The 21,217-nt window shown below is 36.0% G+C and overlaps 1 protein-coding gene across 1 annotated transcript in view; it reads right to left on the bottom strand.

The window, feature by feature from the left end:
• Positions 1 to 540: 540 nt before the first annotated feature.
• Positions 541 to 21,217, bottom strand: part of HCN1 (hyperpolarization activated cyclic nucleotide gated potassium channel 1) — a 539,218-nt gene continuing 518,541 nt past the window's right edge. Inside the window, exons 7-8 of the mRNA XM_043977644.1 lie at positions 8,903 to 9,067; positions 541 to 5,166 (exon numbers count right to left, since the gene is read on the bottom strand). Of these exons, the coding sequence (XP_043833579.1) occupies positions 4,217 to 5,166; positions 8,903 to 9,067 (1,115 nt within the window). The 3' untranslated portion in view covers positions 541 to 4,216. The remainder of the gene's footprint in view (positions 5,167 to 8,902; positions 9,068 to 21,217) is intronic.

Raw genomic sequence — 21,217 nt, 5'->3', positions numbered from 1 at the left:
GCACAGTGGATAAAGTACCAGCCCTGGATTCAGGAGGACCTGAGTTCAAAACTGGCCACTGACACTTGACACTTACTAGCTGTGTGACCCTGGGCAAGTCACTTAACCCTTACTGCCCCGTCCAAAGGAAAAAAAAATCCACACAAAAAAAGAAAGAATGAAGAATTAGGGTCTTTTCTAGTGTTATAAATGATATATAAGATAAACAGACACATATAGTACATATTTCAACGCCAAAAAGCACATTAGGTTTAGAAAGGGCCTTTGCAGTCATTTAGTTCAATTATCCATTTTTCAAATGAAAGAATGGAGGCTTAGAAAAGTTATTCGCATTATAAAGACATTAGGGAGCCAAAATGGTTAAAGGTGATGAAGTAAGCTTTGCTTAGTAATTATTTTTTTTTTCAGGGCAATGAGGATTAAGTGACTTGCCTCAGGGTCACACAGCTAGTAAGTGTCAAGTGTCTGAGGTCTGATTTGAACTCAGGTCCTCCTGAATCCAGGGCTAGTCCTTTATCTACTGCGCCACCTAGCTGGCCTCATTTGCTTAGTAATTATTAAAACAAACAAGCAAACATAGGAAATAGTTGCAATTCCATATATAAACAATTTAGACTCCCCCCCAAAAATCTATCAATGGTTAACAAAAATAAAACACGGGCCACAATCATACAAGATAAATCATCTGCTTTTTAAAAATGTATGTATTTAATATAATTTGGCTATGTGCTTATTACTAACATGAAGATCTGATTGACATAAAGATATAAAAACTGCAAAAGGACCCACTTGTTTTCAGTGGAGCATTGCACTTCAGAGAATTATTCAATTACAAGTGGACTACGGAGGTCTAGGTCAATAGGATTTGCATTTAGTGAATAAGCCCTACTACTGTCCTGTCTGCATTCCTCTAAGTGCTTTTCTATCTGTAATGAAATCTCCCTGGATTTTACTCCCTTTTATACTTTTGTATCTGATTCAAAATCCATTTGTGTAGTAGAGATGTCCCATCAATATGCAAATCCTTTGGGAAGCCCTAAATTGCAACAGAATAAGTCTATATAAGTGAATTGCAATGGAATTAGGGCAGCCTAGATTTTAAAACTGGACAGCAAGCACAAGCAGAGGTGCCACAGAAAAGAGATTACACTCAAGAATCAAATTAGCCTTTGAATTCAATGCTGAGTCAAATGAATGGCAAAAAATTTTCCCCCTGCTGCTACTGCATATAAACAATTAAAATTTAATGTTGCATACCAACCAAAACTCACTTAGCAGTCATCAGAAATAAAGAAAAAAGACAATGCCCAGCTCATTAGTAAAGTACAATGTTTGAGTATATTGCATTGGTCAAATAAAAAATTCATGATCTTAGCTTATTTTCTGTTCAATTTATTAATAATCTTTATATATATGTATATATTTATGGCTTTGAGCAAAGACAAAAGAAAAAATCTAACTTGTCCCTGATCATACAGTCATTGTAAAAATCAATAGTTCTATTGTCTTCCCAGCAGCAGTAGATTCAACCTTTCCATTAATACATTAAATTCTGTACAAATGGGAAATTCCATACCTATGGGTTTATGTATGTACAGAGAAAATAGGTCACTTCTTCAACTTGCAATGTATGAATTTTATATTACAGGAATGTGGCTCCATTTTCCCCTTTAGTGTGTGTGTGTATACACACACGCACACATATACATACGTACACACACATTCATACATATGTATATAATATGTATATGATTTATACCCTGTACCATTTTTATTGTTTTAACATACAAACCCTAGATTTTGTCCATTCTATTACAAAGTCATTAAAAAGTTTATCATTTCACTGAAAGACCATGCAAATAAATTTTACTAATGTTTCTCCAGTGCTCAAAATTAAAAAAAAAATTATATATAAAAATATTTCACTACTAAACCTATCACTCCTATCAAATGTAAACTATAAATAGTTTGAAGGACCAAAATATCTTAACAATTCAAATATATTTTTCAGTTTCATAATAAAATAAAAATTTTGGTTCTGTTAAGTAAGTGGTCTTGCAGTGTATCCATATATATGTGTATGCATACACACATATATACATATATATTTACAGTCTATACAATTTCTTTCTTATTCATTATTCCCATGCCATCAGATATCAGCAGCACTTTAAGGTTAACATTGTATTGACTACTATTGGTAGTTATTTCCATGACTGGAAATTTGTTAGAAATTTAAAAATAACTTTTTTTGTTTTCGTTTTTTTGTATTCCTCGAGTACCATTTCAGTAAAAGGCATAACAGGCCTCATAGATCTAAACTCTGTCTACTCTAGTATATTTATTCTGCTCTCAATAATACATCTTGATGTGTGGTATATGGTAGTGTGTAACTCCTCCATTCACTTTATATCAGCATTAAAGAAACTTCAAGACCTTCCCTTTAGAATATTCCTTAAGGTGGATTGGTTGGGATGTGTGTTTGGTATTTGCAATAGTTGATTAACAGGACTCTTCAGATTTTGTTCCAGTTATCCACTATTTACCATGAGAAAGTAGGCACAAATGATTACTTAGGAACATCTGTTGTGAAGAAACTAAACAATGACCAATTTATAAGATCATGGGAAGATCTGAGCAAAGGAAAGAAACATTCATACAACAGTAAAGCTTTAACCCTGCTTTCTGTAACTTTTCCCTACTATTGTAGACACTTAAAATAATAAACCTTCTATCTATGGGTTATGTAGGACACTACATGCCTTAAGATTGACTATCCACTTAGTTATACTATACACAGAGCAAATTGTGCATTCCCAAACAGACTTAATGCTATATTGTATTTATTTCTTTTAAAGTAACACCACAGTTAACTACCAACTACAGTGAAGACACAGAATGAACTTGAAATTCTAAATCAAGCTGTGTTTACAAATGACCCTTTAAATAATAATAAAAATAAAATCTCACTTCTAGACTTAAGTTAGAGATTCCAAACCAGCATTATAGGAATTTAAAGGTAGACACAATTTATGAATGTTTACTTTTATAAAGCCAAGAAGTACTGTGAGCTTTTTTTCCCTACAATGACTGATTGAACCTATTTTTCCCCCCAAAAAGCATGCAGGGAATATTTTCCAGATACTTGCTTATGGCAAGGAAGAAGAAAAGTGATGGTTTGAGTGAAATACAAGTAATTTGTAGGATCAAGCATATAATTTTGCATAAAAAACATCTCAAGTAAAAGTAACAGTGTATGTTTCAAGCTGTTGGATTACATTTGAATAGTTGTCACAGTTAAGTTTGGTAAAATTTAAAACTATGTTTTGAAGTGTAGAGATGATACTCAATTCCAAAACAATGACTTTGCCATGGCATACCACACCGAAGCTATTTTTTTGTTTGGGTCAGAAAAGTTACTTAAAACTGACATTTATTGAGCGTTGTCTTCCTTCATAAATGTCTGGCATCACAGTACAGAGACAGTAGTTCACTCAGCTTTCAGAAACAAGATTAATAACCATGTTTGCAGTTGGAACTATCCAGAGCAGTGATTGCGAAAGTCTTTCTACTGGAGATGGTTTCAGTCGATGGTGTTCTTCAACCTAATTCAGAATGGAAAGCACCAAAACACAGTATGATCTAGAAAATGGGACCTGCTGATGAATACACTATGAAATCATTGTTCACAATTTGGAGATGGAAATGCAATTAATGGAAGTTGTTTTTTATTTAAAGAAATTTTTGTTAGTTGCTGTTCACTAGCTCATTTGAATTACCTTCTTAAAAGTAAAGTTCTTATCAGAGTTAACATTGTCTTTTTACCTAAGAAGGTTATGGTGATTTTATTTTTTTCATTTGATCTAGGGATTGTTCATAAAATAGAGAAATACATATATCAAAGGAAGTTTTGAGTTGATGAAAGTTAAAAATAAATAATCTTACAACAAAATTTAGACTCCTTTAATGATTTCAAGAAATGAAGACATAACACTGAATCCTAAACAGGTCTTTTAAATTTCTTTGGGGAACTTTAAATATATATGTATATTATGTATATATGTATATATATTTACATTTTGTATGTAGGGTAGAGCTGTCTAAAATATTTCTTTAGAGTAGACTACAGGGACCTATTCAGGACATAGATTAAAATAGTTTCTGGGGGAAAGTCTCAGTTAATAACAGTACTTGCTGCTTTTATAATCAGCAGGGATCATAAATTTGAAGCAAATCGTGGTTTGTCTCCTTCTGGGTCTGAACTTAAGACTGTGGAGGAATCTCTCTGTAGTGTAGCTGCTGCTGGTGGCGGGGCTGGGACGGCTCCTCGATTGGGAGGGATTGCTCCTGAAGACATCTGTCGGAAGAGGGTGACTCTCTGGGGGACACTGCCCCTGGCCCCTGCCTGAATGCTTGTGCCATGGACGGCAGAGACAGGCTGTGGGATGGAGGCTAGAGACTCTCCTACTGTGGGGTGAGGTCTGGAAATCAGAGTGGAGATCTCATGAGGCAGAGAAGGCTGAGAGGCTGAGAGGGGTCTGACCTCTCGGGTCAGGTTGGTGTTGTGAAGAGCCTGGGTACTCCTGTGCACCTCGTTTTTCTGGGAGGAGATGGTGGGTGTCTGTGGTTGTTGTGGTTGCTGCTGCTGCTGTTGTTGTTGCTGCTGCTGTTGTTGTTGCTGCTGCTGCTGCAGAGGCTGAGGTGGTTGCTGTGGCTGCTGTGGCTGCTGGGGTGGCTGTGGTGGAGGTGGCTGCTGCTGCATCAGTGAGAGCTGGGAAGCAGTTGGGGAGGCATATTGAAAAGTTCGAGCTGCCAGAGGGCTCTGTACTGGAGGGCTGCAGACCGCAGTGGTGTAGGAGCAAGGTGACAGGATGACGGCTTGTTGTGGTGTCTGGGTGCTGGGACTCGGGGAATGCAGGTTGCTGTGAGACAGGCTGGTTGCCGTGTAAACAGGAGGAGATTGTGTCCTCATTCGGGAGGATGGAGTAGTGGTTGAAGTGCTGGAATTCAGGGTTGGCATTTGGGGGAAATTCATCGGAGCAATGGCCTGGACCATCTCCCTGTCGTGCTTCACAATCTGTTTCAGGATTTCATTCTCCTGATTGTTGAAAACACCAGTGTTCAGATCCTTCTGGAACTTCTGCAGAAGAATTGAATTCTTCTTTCCTGTCAGCAGCAGAAGAAGGCACAAAGTTAGAAAACCTCCAATCGAAGGATGCCAAATTAGACAGAGAATGCTCCCCATAACCTAGGCCTGGGATGGTTATAGAGATTGCTCCTTTCAACTTCACTTAAGCTCCCTGACACTTAGTTTCCTTATTTATTTCTGTGAAATGGAGATAATAATGCTTGTACTTTCTTCTTTGTAGAGTTGTCATGAGGAAAGTCTTTCATGAACATTAAAATACTATACATGTAATATGTAATTGGGGGGGCAGGAGGGAAGTGGTGGTGTACATGAATGTAAAAAACTTTGGGGGCAGCTAGGTGGCACAGTGGATAGAACACCGGCCCTGGAGTCAGGAGGACCTGAGTTCAAATCTGACCTCAGACACTTGACACTTACTAGCTGTGTGACCTTAGGCAAGTCACAACCCCAATTGCCTCACCCCACCCCCCCAATGTAAAAAACTGCATCTGTCAATGAAGGGTGTCAGCTTTTCTGTAAATAAAGTCTTAGATAGCTATCTGGAGCTTTGGGAAGATGCCTATGGTCACATAGGTAGTATCTGTCAGAGGTAGGACTTCTGCCTCTTATGTTTGTTACCAATGTTATTGTTACTGACCTTCCTTTATCTTATTTTCAATATAGTTCCTATAGAAATAACACTGAGACAAATTACTATCCTAACTCGAGCTCTTTTGTGCTTAATATTTGATATATTATATTGTTTTAAGATCACCATCATCACTATTACTATGACTTCTCCAAAAATTGTACTTACCACTGTGTGAAATTATAGATATGTCAGAAAAAGTACCTTGACTAGAGGCAGGAAAAAATGGCATTTTTCCATTGCACCATTAATAAAATTAATTAATACCCTTAAGATTACAGTATCTGGGGGGGGGGGGGAAGCTGCGATTGCTGAGATATATCTTTAAATCAGAGGGAAATATAATATATATATATATATATATATATGTATATATGTATTTTATTATATAATCTGTGAAATATGGATACTTATATATTTTGCAGACCCTAGTTTAAGAAACTCCACTCTAAATAGAATGCTGCTCTTAATGTAAATGGGGCATCTCATTAGAATGGTAGGATATTGTGTTAGATTTTACTGAACTATATAGGAAAAAGCAATTATATTTTTAATGTCCAAATAAAGATTCTACCTGTCTACTTATCAAGTTGTCCTAATTTCCTGTGTGCTGAACTCTCATATAAATAATAAGTACATATGCTTGCCTAGCATACTTCCTGAAACTAATTAGATATTTGTAAAACAGTGACCACCAGACCAGGAGGAGTGATGCTTCTGCAAATGCTGTGAATGCTTCTGTGAATACAAGCGTTCTATATTGGTTTCGTTGCTGCTTGCTTTAGCATAAATTTCATCATTTCCTCATCTGAAAACTTATGTCTTCTCACTGACAGTCAAATGAGAATGAAAGGAGTATTCATTCATTTGCATCAAATGAGAATATTTGTACAGCATTTGGCACATAGTAGGTGCTATATAAATAATCACTTCTTCCCCTTTCCACCTTATCCTCTCTCTTACATTGCTTTATGTTAATACTTCAAGTATCAATGACTTCTCTGGTCTATAACCTCTGGGCACCTCAGTAAACCTATTTTTGGCTGCTGGGGGAGGAATCATCAAGATGAATGAATCTCTGCAAACTGAGGAAGACTGGGCCCTGCTATTTTACTTGATTTCTTTACTATAGTGAGCTCCCGGTTAACTCTCCTTTAAAATGAAGATGGACAATTTATCTGCAATTAATCATCCTAGACAGTTGCTTAGGTCCCTGAGAGGTTATGACTTTCCTAAGGTCATATAGCAGGTATGTTTCAGAGGTTAATCTTGAACCCAGACCATCCTGATTCAGAAGTAGGCTCACTATGTGATGTGATGTCTCTGCTTCTGTTGATTTGTTTTACAGTTTTGAAAGAGGGCAGGTGCTGAGGAGGCTGGTACTTAGGCACCATTAAAGTGCATGATTTATTTCTTGCTAATCTGTGCTGGATATTTCTGCTTGCAAAACAATATTTAATCAGCCAGCAATAGATACTGGTTAGTCTCAATCTTTGGTTTTCTTTGACACTTTGAAAAGTAGAAGTTTTAAACTTCAGTATATTTTTTTACTTGAAAATGTTAATGCTGCTTCCAGAGGTGCTTAGCTAGATAAGCAAGGAGCAGCCTAGATATTGTGATTCTTTCTCCCTCGATTAATTCCAATACAATTGGGGATAAGAGAAGCATATTTGCTCATAAACAAGCATGCTTCCAGTCATAACTCCCTTCATCATTTACTGACATTCTATCTTCCTGCATAACTATCTCCTATTATCAAAGACAGAACAGAACTCCCCAATGTATGGCAGAGGGTCTGAATAAAATAGCATGCCCATATAGTCCTTTAACTTCTTCCCTTCTCAATTTCAGGCTATTATTTAAGCTAGGATTCTGGCATCACAAAGAAAAGGAAGAAATAAGGTTGAGTACACCAATGAGGTTTGGGATAAAGCTTCCTACTCTCCATTTAGTGACCCTTACATACACAACTATAAGGATGTTACTACCCCAAATTCTCTTCTCAAAGTATCTTGGATAGAAAGATAGAAAAACTTGTAGCAGTGCCTGAAACAAAATTTAAAGTTGCAATTATTTAAACCTTCTTTTGAGAAATTGAGAGGCACTTTTGCATAGTGAATAGAAAGCTAGGCTCAGATCCACCAAGACTTGGGTTCAAAGTTCTGTTTCTGACATATGTTGGCTGTGGCCCTAGATATGTCACTTAACTTCTCAGTGCCCTAATCTAGGCAAGTGCTTCAAGACTATATATTGTATAGATGGTGCTGACCTACACTGGTGGAGGGACTTGCTTATATCAATGAAATCAAAAGTCTAATCTTTGTCTCTTTAAAAACTTAAATAAAAAGAACCAGTGTGCTCTAACAAATCCCAATCCCCACTCACAAGGACAAGCTATAGAAAGACAAAGACATTAGACATGAACAGGAATAGGGCAGGATGAGAAGGCACAGCTGGGTTGTGATCTGTACCAGTGGAAACAATACTCACACTGAAGAGATCTCAGACCCACTGAAGTATTGAAGTGATTAAAGTTTTGACACCACTATAGCTAAAAGGTCTAATATTCTAATAGCAGAGGAGACTTTAACAAAGGAGGTATTTATCAGCAAGGAAAAGTATCAAAGTCAGATACCTCTAAATAGGCTACTCCCACCTGTGTCTACACTACAGTCATTTTCATATTATCTACTGAGGTTATTTTCTCATTTTTACATTTCTTAAGGTAGAGACAACTCTCTGAAAAATACATTGTTTTAAGTTCCCAAATAGTTTTGTCTGTAGTGTAGATTCAGGCTTAAGTCTATTGAACATTTTAGTTCTATTTTAATTACTACATAGAACTTGACTTTTTTTTTTTTTTAAGTTACCTGAACAGTCATACAGTGTTGGTTTCGCTGTGGAAAGCAGATTGCATAGCTAGCAAAAATAAAAGAAAGTTAAACCTATAGCATGCAGAGTAGAATATCAAGCATGGTTTGAGAACTTGTTGGATAGTCATCAGAAAACTGTTTTCCATACACCAGCTAACGCACCAACTCTAAACTAGTCCATGGATACTTTAATTCCACTAAACAAAAATAAAATTTCCTTGCTGGGTAAGAATGCAATAAGAAAAAGAATACCTATCCGATCTAGTCGGTCAATTGCTACTGTTTCAAAGGCTCTCCTCATCATGGGATACTCCTCCAACACTTCATTGAAATTGTCCACAGATAGTGAATAGAGACGGCAGTAAGTATCAGCGCGGACACTGGCTGTGCGGCGGCCTTTCGTCAAAAGGCAAATTTCTGTTGAAGTAAAAGAAACAAACATTTGGTAAGAAGAAAAAAAGGCCATTAAGAAATTCCAAAATATCTTTACTCAAAGGAACCATCAGCCACGCAACCTCACCCCAGAGGCAGAGTTGTTATTTCATTAAGGGGACTCTTTCTAAGGATTCTCATCATCTTTGGACAAATATTTATTATGCATATGTGCCTAGCACTGTGCTAAATGCAGATGTGAAGAAAGGCAAATTCTGAATATTAAATGGCAAAATACCCACTGTCTTCAAAACAGTTTCTAGCAAATTCAGTTAAGTAGCAAATGGTACTTCTTCAGAAGCTTGAAAGATACAATTATTACAAATTCTCTAAGTGTTCTTCCTTCAAGGCTCAGCTCAGGTTGAACCTCCTCCTGAATTCTATTTTTGTTTTGTTTGTTTGTCCCCCCCCCCATCCCCGCCCCACCCTTGATCTACAAGCCCAGAAGTAATTTCTCTCTACCCCCAGATACCCAGGGCACTTTGTTTCCTGAAAATTCATTACTCTTTACCCTGTACTGTAGTAAGCCATGTCCTTTCTCCCTTACTAGGTCAGGGAGACAGGTAGCTAATGAGTTTGGTTTGGAAGCAGAGGTCCTGAGTAAGTAATTCTAATACTTACTCTCTTGGTATGATCTTAGACAAGTTGCTTAACCTCCTAGGACCTCTCTTTACTCATCCATCAAATGGTTCACTGGAAGGCTCTCCAATGCTCCTTCCCTGATCTCAATCTAGGATACTATGAGTTTTTTTGAGAGCTGATAGTGTGTCATCGTTTCTGTATTTCCCTCCAGCTTCCAGCATAGTCCCTTACTCGTGGCATACACTCAATAAAGCTCTTTCAAATGAATACCTATGGTATTGGTTGTTGTTTGGTTGCTCAACCATGTCCAACTCTTCCTGACCCCATGGACCACCGCACACCAATACTGACCATAGGATTTTCTTGGCAAGGGTACTGCAGAGATTTGTCATTTTCTTTTCCAGTGGATTAAGGCAAACAAAAATCATGTGACTTGCACAGGGCCACACAGTTAGTAAGTGTCTGAGGCTTGACTTGAACTCAGCTCTTCCTGACTCCAGACTCAGCACTTTATCCATGGAGCCATCTAGCTACCCGTTAAAGTATACCACACAGTAAAACCTGAATTTATGCATCCGGATTGCCAACCTTAAGTAATCAGAAAAGTCATTTGCCTTTTCTTCTCTATAGGATTTGCAATAGTCTAACATTGTGTTTTCCTTGCACCCTACAAAATCAATTCAGTTTAACAAATATATAATAACAGTCTACAATGTGTCTAGTACTGTGTAAGTCTGACATTGTGGTAGATACAAAACAATACAGAACATGGCCCCTGTTCTCAAGGAGCTTATAATATTGCTGAGGAGATAAATATCATTAATTTGGTTTCAAGTAGGCAAATAAGTAGCCTGGGCTTTTCATACATTTGTGGTTATTAAAGACACTTTTTAAAACATAAAAGAACTCATTGTGCACCTTATGCTATAATTTCTCAAGAGTTTCTGAAAATATGGGCATCAGATTCATTTCCTTTAAATAGATGCCGGAGCTGTGAAAAAAAAATAACAAGCTTGATATTTCCTGTGATCAGACACAACTGGAAAAGAGTTCTAATTAGCTCATTCTTGGCATTGCTGACTTTATGTGGCTGCTGTGTTCCCAATGTTCAAACTCATTCTAAGTGCCCAAAAGGGCTTGGAATAGACAAGGCTCCTATGGTGACTTCTTTTGTAAAATCACAAATCTTTCGGTTTAGTAAATCACAACCCAATATTTGATTTTTTCCCCTGTAAATCTAGATTTCCTTATATGCGTTTACTCAAAAGGAAACACCTGGTCTATATTACTAAAGCAAGAAACCTACAAGATCCTCTCTTGCAAACTGCATAAAAATTCATTCCGTGTTCTAAACTTTCAAACCTGACAAACAGCAACAAAGTTATGTGAACATTGATCTTTTCATTCCAGGAATCTGAGTTTAGAGTTCTTAGCTAATTATGCTGAGAAACATGCCAATGTGAACATGGCATAAGGATGCCATTATGCTCATCATTTTTGTAGATGTATACACTGGGATCCAGAGTCAAATGTCACCCAGCAGAATCATAGGAATTGGATTCAGATCCACAATTCCAGAGGTTGGTACTCTAAATTAGTAAATTATTCTGATCAAATGTGATCATGTAAAATGTTTTTTTTTTTCAGTCTTAAAGCATGATATTTGTGTCAGCTATGATGATGATTATAATGTTTATGATGAAGAGGACGATGTTATACTCATACTTGTTACTACCGATAACATATTTTAAGTCTGTCTGGTACAGTCAAAAGAAGACTGACTAGTGTCACATGATCTTCTAATACTATATATGTGACTAGGGCAAGTCATTTAACTCATCTGTAAGATGAAGGGGTCTCTGGAATCACATCTCTAAATTCATGATGTTATAATCCTGGGTTCAAATTCTGCCTCCACTAGTTACTACCTGTATGACCTCAAGAAAGTCAGGAACAATAACAAGAAGAGCAACAACAAATACTTGCTTCACCTTCCAGAACCTCATTTTTCCTTAAATGTCAAGTAAAACATTTGGACTGGATAGACTCAGCTACTGTCTAGCTATCTATATCTATGGCCTTTGTAAATTAGAATAATTTCTTTTTTAAAAATTTATATCTCCTATATCTTTCACAGAGACCATCCCATAATAGGAGCTTAATAAATACTTGTTGATTGATTACTTAAAAATACTAACTTAGATGGAATATTATAACCATGGTTGTATCTTGGCTGAGACATTTTCATATTCTTTGTTAAAAATAAGATCTTATCCCCAAGGTTTTCCCTAGGTTTTTGACCTCAGAAAACTCCATTTTAATTTCCTATAAATTTAGTTTAATTTGAGAGAAGCAATTCTAATTAATTTTAATTCTTGTCTTGTTACAGAAATATTAGCAACTTGCTGATATTGAAGGATTTGTTTTTTACATATAGTCATTCTGTACACAATGGAATCAAAGATCACCTCCAAAAAATTTAAATATTTTCATAACTTAATTTATGTAGTTTCTTGGATTCAAGATATAAATGTGAAGTTTTTAATCCTTAAATGTTATCATATAAAACAAAATGTACTGTCCTTGTTTTACAAAATTGACATGTTCACTATGAGTAGAACACGTGCTTCCTGCTATTTTCTGCTGGTGGTGATGGTTTTTCAATGTTTTGATTGGATCCATTGCTTGAATGCCCATTTGCAAGATACCTGATCGAAGTTAAGGGTCCAATCTGTGGCCATAAAATAGAGATTTCAGGTGTTTTAGAAAATTTGCACTGAACAGTGATTCAGGAGTCACTACCCTGCTACTTATTACAATTATGAACTTTGAGGTGCCACTTAAACACTTTGGCTACATTTTCTTCATTAGTACAAGCGCTGATTGTATGAATCCGTATAGTGAGTTCCCTCTGCTTTAACATTCTGATTTTAGCTACAGTAATAGAAAATTAGTGACCTTGTTTTCCTTAATACTATCTAAAAAGTCAAGTAATGCTCTTACTGAATGAATTATTTGATTACTTTTCTGAGTATTCCCTGTTTCTATCTCTGTTTCTCTGTCTTTGTCTTTATCACTCTCACACTCTCTATCTCTCTGTATCTCTGTGTGTATACACACACATATGTATATGAATGACTTCCTCAGTGTATTTTTCATACACGTATTAGTAAATTTTGGTTGAACACTTTAACGATAAACCTTGAAATTCACAACTAAATTTAATTTACTCCAAAATTAAAGCTTTCAAAGACTAAAAAGGAGCCCTTTGCTTTCTTTTGTCCATTGGTATTCAACACCCTCCAGGCTGTTTTTCATTAGCAGCTCAGAAGCAGAACTAATAAGTAAGAAAGATTACTGGACAATGGGAAAAACACAGCCAAAATATTCAATTTGATATTCAGAGATACCTTACTGGAAATCTTACTATTACAAGTGTTAGGCATAAGAAAAGTTATATTTAACAAGGGAAAAAAATTACATTCTTATTTTTAAAATCCCAAAAGATTTAATGAATTGAATTTTCAATCAAATTACATAATGTATGTAAAGAGTTTTTGAAACTTAAGGTGTTATATGGATATTAGTTGCTATTATTGTTGTTGTTCTTGATGTTGTTGTTATTATTATTATTATCATTATTATTTCCAAATACAAATTGAGTGAGGTGTTGGTCTGGTAATAGACATCACTTGCTCTTGATTCTAGGGGATTCTAGATGATGAAAATGGCACAAAAATTCTTTGACAGGAGAAGCAGTACATTTGATTACCAGCCAAAACATTACTACCAAAACCCTCTACTGAAACTGAATTTAAGTTTAAGTCACAGAGTTTAAGACCAGAGTTTAAGTCACAATTTCACCACTTCCTAGCTATGTGGTTTCGAGTAATGTACTTAACTTTACAAGTCTGTTTGACAATCTTCAAAATACTTGCACTGTCTACCTCAAAAGGTTATTGTGAGGAAAGGACTTTGCAAACATCAAATACCACATAAATATGAATTAATATTATTGTTGCTGTTATTATCACTTCAAAACCATAAGCACCAAGAAGACCGTTTATTGAATAGTTTTAGGAGGTGCATCACTGTCCTATTGGTTGCAATTGTATTTGAGGGTAAATATAATTATTAAATAACTCATGCTGTTATTCCCTTTCCTCTCATATCTACTGTTTACATACTATTTTACATATAATTATTGTGTTTTACATATTTACATATTATATATTTTATTATATATTTGTTTATATTTTCTTTTTACTGTTCTTCATTTCTTAATTGTTTATCTTGGCTCCATATCAAAATTGTGAATTTTTAAATGACCAAGTACTGAACTTTTCCTATCACATCTTTCCTAGTGCTTATTATATGAATGTTTTGTATATTTTTAAAAGCTTATTAATATTTCCATGGGAGGTAGTAAGATGTGAGGCCAAACTGGCTTGTGGGTCCATCTCCGTCATTTAGTAGTTGTGTGACACTGGATAGGCCACTTGATCTGCTTGGGTCTTTCTTTATCTCAAAATTGAGGGAATTAGAGGAGATTATCCCTAATCTTCTTCCTATCTCCAATAGTTCTGACTCTGTATTCTAGGATAGATCCCAAAACCTACTTAGAGGCCTATTTTCAACTTTACAGATAATATTATACCCTGTTACCCTGCTGGGTATCTCCCCAATGTACTAGAACCTGCCAAGTGCTTTATAAACATTCTTTAATTAAGCCTCATAACACATCTGTGAGTTTTATGGGCCATGTGTATAATGCAAAAAACAACAACAACAAAAAAAAAATCTGGAGGATTTGGCAATATTCCCTATGATGTCCTTACTACCCAGTTGGATAATTAAATTGCTTCTGGAAGCTCTGGTGGTCTGGGAAGGAGGTGGGGAAGGGAATTGTTTAATAGAAAAAGACAGAGGCAAATTTGCACACATCTTTTAGACTAGAATAGGCCCAAAGTATTTTTCCTAGATCCCTTGGGCCACTGCACTTCAATTCAACAGGCATTTATTATGTGGCTAACTATATGCAAGGCAAATACTTGCATATGTTATGCTTGTTTACTCAGTTCAATTCAAGAAATATTTATTAAATGAATGTATACTATGAGTCCCAGACTACTGTACTACAGGCTAGGGGAGAGAGAAAGGTTAAAGAAGATTTAATCCTTTCTGCCACAGGACTTCACAATTTAGTAGGGAGATATTGTAAATATAGGAATAACATGTGAAAGATCGTAGGTTGTCAAAAAACAAAAACAAAACAAAACTGTATAAACATACTACAAGGACTTTCCTAATCATGCAGCAATAGTCACCTAACAACAAAAGCAAATTAATTTGGGAATAGTTCCACCTTGAAGTAAATCTCTTTGTCACAGTCAAAACCTCTGATAATGAGGACTGGTCCTTCGTATGAATGGAGATATGTAGGATTTTCCTTGCTATGTTTTACTTGCACTGAAGAATCAGTCTGTGTACTGGGTAATGGAGATATAAAATCCAAGATAAGAGTCCCTGCCCTCAAGAGGTTAAATGATGACATCCCACCTAATGTTACTTCTGGTTGAATACTTTCAATGGCAGAGAATCACCAGACAATAAAGCAAATTATTCCATTTCTGAACAAATGTGGTTAGTTCTAATAAATAATATTGTAACTATGTTGAGCCAAAATCTAACTTTTGGCACTTCTACTCACTGGTCCCAATTTTGCCTTCTGGAACTATTTGAGATATATTTATGTATAATGAATCTGTCATATTTTAAGTGTAGGAACTTCCTCCATTGATGCAGTCCAAAGTCCATGTTAATTTAGCAGATAAGTCTCTTAGGGTCAGAATTGTTAAATAATTTATACATGGTCATATGGGAAACAAGTGTCAAAGGTGGGATCTTAATTCAAATGCACACTTTTCGAAATGCTGTCCAAACTGCTTTCTTCCTTCTATTCAATTCTGGGTTCAACTAATTGTTTTCAGTGTCTGTCCAAATAGTATACAGGAAAGCTAGTTGACACAGGAGATAGAGTTGTGGGCCTCAAATCATGAAGTTCAAATCTGGCTTCAGACACTTACTAGCTGTGAGACCCAGAGCAAGTCAATTAACCTCTGTCTGGCTTTGTTTCCTTAACTATAAATAATAAGAATTGTTTCACAGGGTTGTTGTAACAATTAAATAAAATAACATTTTAAAGTTCTTGCCAAAGTGTCTAGCACCTATTAGGTGCTTAATAAAAGCTTTTTTTTTTTTGCAGAGTATGGCGGAGATGATCAGAATAGAAATAGCAACCCAGCCAAACTCTACATTACCCTCTGAATAACTTTAAAATAATTCATTGGATTGAATTCTGGAACTGCAGAGCCAACAAAAGGTCAGAGTGAGACATTTTTCTAGCCCAAAAGAATTTAGGAGATTAGAAGATGTGATACTGGGGTAGAACCCTCTTGGAGTACACACACTGGCAGCACTACCTGTGGGCCTTGGAGGGTATTGTGATAGGAGTAGAAACAGCAGCAGCTTCGAGGAAAAGGCAAGGATATTGCAAAGTTAGTCAAAAGGATTACAGGGGTGTCTGTGCTTGCACTATATTTAGGGCTTTTGGGAAACTCTATTGCAATTTGGGGTCACAGCTCCAGGGCAGAGGACCATTAGCATTTGTGGCTACAGGGGCACAGGGGACCTGGTCACAGTTACATGTGAGAGAGGAGCTCTAACACTTGTGGCTTCAGGGGAGTAGAAGCCCTTCCTTGGTAAACACCAGAGTACAGAGGAGGAGAGCAGTGCTTATACCTCTCCCTGGATCACACCACCTTAGATCCACTTAAAACTTACAAATCTTCAGAACTTGTTTTGAAAATAACAGAACAAAAAAGCTTGAAACTTGAGTCAGGGCCTCTCAAATGAACAGAGTCTAATTTTAACATAAAGTTCAAAATCAATAAACAGGTTTGAAAAATGAAGGGAGGAGAGAACCTAACCATAAAAAGCTATCATGTTGACAGGGGAGATCAAGACACAAACTCACAAGAAGACAATAATGTGAACAAAGCAAAAACAAATCCTCAAAATAAAAATGCAAATTGGATACAAGCCCAACAAAAAATCTTGGAAGAGCCAAAGAAAGACGAGTGGTAGAGGAAAAATTGGGAAAGAAATGAGAGTGATACAGGAAAATAATGGAAAGAAAAATATCAACTTGATAAAAGAGGTACCAAAAAACCTAAGGAAAACTGTGCCTTAAAAAACAGAATTGGCCAAATGGTAAAATAGGCACAAAAATTCACTGAAGAAAAGAACTCCTTAAAAAGCAGAATTGAAACTCGGGGGTGGCTAGGTGGTGCAGTGGATAAAGCACCGGCTCTGGATTCAGGAGGACCTGAGTTCAAATCCAGCCTCAGACACTTGACACTTACTAGCTGTGTGACCCTGGGCAAGTCACTTAACCCCCATTGCCCCACAAAAAAAAAAAAAGAAAAAGAAAAAGCAGAATTGGCCAAATGGAGAAAGAGGTAAGAAATCTCATTAAAGAAAACAATTCCTTAAAAATTATTGGGCAAGTGAAAGCTACTGACTCAGTGGGACATCAAGAAACAATAAAACAAGATCAAAAGAAGAAAAAACAGAAGAAAATATGAAATATCTCATCAGAAAAATAAGTAACCTGGAAAATAGATCTAGGAATGATAATTTAAGAATTATTGGACAACCTGGAAATCATTATGATAACTAAGAGAAAACCTAGACATCATATTTCAAAAAATCATTGAGGAAAACTACCCTGATATCTTAGATTCAGAACATAAGATAGAAATTGAAATAATTGAATATTGAAGGGATTCCCATTAATTGGGGAATGGATGGTCAAGCTGTGGTTATAATTGTCATGTAATACTATTGTTCTTTAAGAAATGTTGAGGGAAAAGGTTTCAGAAGGAAAAATGAAAACAAAACAAAACATGGCAAGACTTATATGAATTGAATATGAATATAATTATATGAATAGTAAAGTGACCAGAATCAGGAGATCATTGTACACATTGATATCAACAAAAAGTGGTAAAAATTATTATGTATGCTAGGCAGCTTTTGAAGGACCTCTCCTTTTGGGGAAGGAAAGATTGAAGGCTGCTTGCAGAACACCAGGCATCTTCCGGGTCTCGGCCTTTTTCGTGGTTGGCCCTTGTGGTGGTGGTGCGTGTTAGTTTTGTCTGGTGGCATGAGCAACTGTAAATTTTCAGGTTTGTTGAGTTAATTACAGAAAACACTAAATTCCTTTGAACTAGCTTAATTGGAAATGGTCTGGGTATAGAATAGGTTAAGCTTAGAGTTAAGAATATTTATCTGTATTTCTATTTTCCTATTTCCTTATCTTTAATTTTTTATTAGTTTCACCTTTGTTGTTTAATTCCCAAGTGATAAAATCTGATCCTTTTGTGAACTAAAGCTTAAAGGCTCCCTTCTTATAGGCCTGGGAGAAATATCTAAAAAGGGCACTTCAGAGGGGAGGGTGAACCTAAAAGGTCCCTCATATTTCTGGGATCCCAATATTAAGGCAAGTCACCCAAATAATGCTCCATATATCAAATTTTGGCCCTCACTAATATTAACACTTTCTCAAGTCTAAATAATCAGTAACAACAACAAATAAATAAATAAACCAAGCTTTAATTTGTAGCTATTTTTAATTTCTGAATTTTAATAATTGGTGCTAGGCTTTGATAGACCCCCACCCCCCACCCCCAACTCAGTGTATCTATCATGTAATTGAATGCTATAGTCTGGGAATATTTTTTTTCATTTATTTAATTCCTCATGTATACATTTTCTCTTTGAATAATAGGTAATTTTTCTTAAATGCACATATGACTTTGTCAACACCCATAATCCATAAATTATAATGGTTCCCTTTTGCTTTTAGAATTTAAAAAAAAGTCCTTCTCTGTTATGCATTTAAAACCTTTTATAATCTGGCCCAAATGTATCTTTCCAGTCTAATTGCACATTATTTCCATTTTCAAACTCAACAGTTTATCCAAATTGCACTCTTGCTCTTTCATACATGACTCCTGTCTCTGTGCCTTTTCACAGGCTGTTTCTGAGAAATGGAATTAACTCCCTCCTCATTTCCTCCTCATAGCATTCATTTCATTATAAATCTTCATGATTCAACTCAAATATCACCTTCTACATGTAGTTTCCCTTGATTATGCAGGTGCTAGTGTTCTACCACACCAAAGTAACTTGCATTTATCTTGTATGGATTGTGTATTTATTTTCAAATGAGCAAGTTGCTCCCATGAAAACTCCTAGAGGGCAGGGAGTTTTTCATTTCTGTTTTTGTATCGCTGGAGTCTAGCACATTGCTTGGTACATAGCAGGGATTTAATAAACATTTGCTAATTGATTTATGGATTGAATATGAAGTTCTCTGAGCCTGTCTTGTAAAGCTGTGGGCTTTGATGAAATTATTACAGTAACATCCACAGATAGAATTACATGGCAGATCTTATGATCTATATGCAAATTTTTTTCCTTTTGGAGTCAGCCCAAGACATCCTCCATGATAGTGGCAAATATGTTTGGCAAGCCAAAATCTTCCTATTTCACACCTCAATCAATGTTCATTGTTCATAATTAGTGAATCCTTGAAAAGAATCATCTCCGTGTTTGTGTTTATTTTTGTTTGTTTGTTCTTGTGAGGCAATTGAGGTTAAGTGACTTGTCCAGGGTCACACAGCTATTAAGTGTCAAGTGTCTGAGGCCAGTTTTGATCTCAGGTCCTCCTGAATCCAGGGCCAGTGCTTTATCCACTGCACCACCTAGCTGCTCCTGTGTTTGTGTTTATGAGGGAATTTTCTATAAGTTTATGGATGATAAATCTCCTTGCCAGAGAGAGATCCTTTAAGGTTCTATATTATTTTACCAAGTCAAGTGAGTTTTGCGTTTCTTGTTGTTTTTTTTTAATAATTAAGAAATAATAAATGCAGCTGAGTCTTGTTTACTCTGTGCTTTTCAGTGACTCATGTAGCTAAGATATGTTCTGTTGAAGAGATTAATTTTTGAAAATGCCTGTTCCCTTGTAATATTTTCATTCATGGATGACATCCTTAATAGATATGCACATGTATTAGTATTCTAAGAGTACATTCTTTATGACAACCCTTCAAATATTTGAAGACAGCTAGCATATTCCTCTAAGTCTTCTATTTTCTAGAAAAAACATCTTCAATTGATTCATCTCTATTTGGCAGAGATTGCAGGTTTTTCACCATCTTGATCATTACCTTCTGGGCACACTCCTATTTGTCAATATATGCTTATCTTAAGGAACTTTGATTTTTGTTACCATGCTAAATTTTCTGTGTGGGAACTGACTCCACCAGTTCAGATTAAATACAATCTATGATTTAAAGACTGGATTTAAACCCATCATCCAGACTCTTGATTCTGTCATTCCACTGTACTCTGGCTTGAGCAAATCACCATGTGTTTATTAACACATCTTAAGAGGGCTACTGACCATATTGAGAGGTAATATGGCACTGTGGATAGGAAGCCAGCTTTAATGCTAGGAAGACCTATGTTCAAGTTCCACCTAAGACATATACTAGCTTCAGGGCCCTTGGAAAGGACCATGAATTTTTCTAGGTTTTTAAAAATGTTTTCAATATGAATTTCTGAGAATTTGCTTGTAAATATTGGTAAAGGAAATTTCCTCACTTGGAAGTTCCTTATATTGATGAAATTAAAAGTTTATTTCTCTCCCTTCCTGACTTTAATCCTTCTTAATTTTTTTTTTTTTTTTTTTGCGGAGGAATAAACACAACATGATCCAATAAAGCCAGAATACAATGGCATTATAGAGGGGACAAAGTATGGGATTTGCAGTCACATGACTTGGGTTCAAGTTGGGTTCAAAGAGCACCAAATGTGCAACTTATCAACTGCCTAACAGTGGAGAAGTCACTTAGATTTTCTGGCCCTCAGCTTCCTACACGGGGCTAAATGAGCATTTCTATGACTTCCTTCCCTCCTTCCCACTCTTTTTTTCCTGGACATTTGCCTCTGCTCTTTCATTTCTAATATTACTTATGCATAATAGGAAGAATGATTTTTTGGGCACGATCATTTTGACCTCAGTCCTTTTCAATCTCTGGCTCATCAGTTAAAGCAATGTACTAATGAAGACTAGGACACTGATTAATCTGTGTATGGATCAATTAGTTTTATTCTGTCTTCCAGAACCGTACACAGGGGTGTGCTGGAAAATGTTTAATAACCTGGCTCTAGGGAGTTAGGAGGGGTTATGAACACAATTTTAAGTTTATTCTGCATTAATATTTTCTCTACTTTCTTAAATCTAGACAATAAAAAATGATAAATCAAGCCCATGTTTTTAATTTTTGCTAATTTCTGAAGAATAATTGCTCATACTGATAATTTAACACCAGGCTCTTTAAAGATAGTTAAAATTGTCTCCAGCATTCCTTTGACCATATTGCACTCATAGTTCCACCTAGCCATCCTTTGAAGCATATCACT

Source organism: Dromiciops gliroides, chromosome 1 (assembly GCF_019393635.1).
Source record: "Dromiciops gliroides isolate mDroGli1 chromosome 1, mDroGli1.pri, whole genome shotgun sequence".
NCBI classification, from domain to species: domain Eukaryota; kingdom Metazoa; phylum Chordata; class Mammalia; order Microbiotheria; family Microbiotheriidae; genus Dromiciops; species Dromiciops gliroides.
Note: the sequence above shows the minus strand (reverse complement) of the source record. Positions and strands in the feature narration are given on the sequence as shown.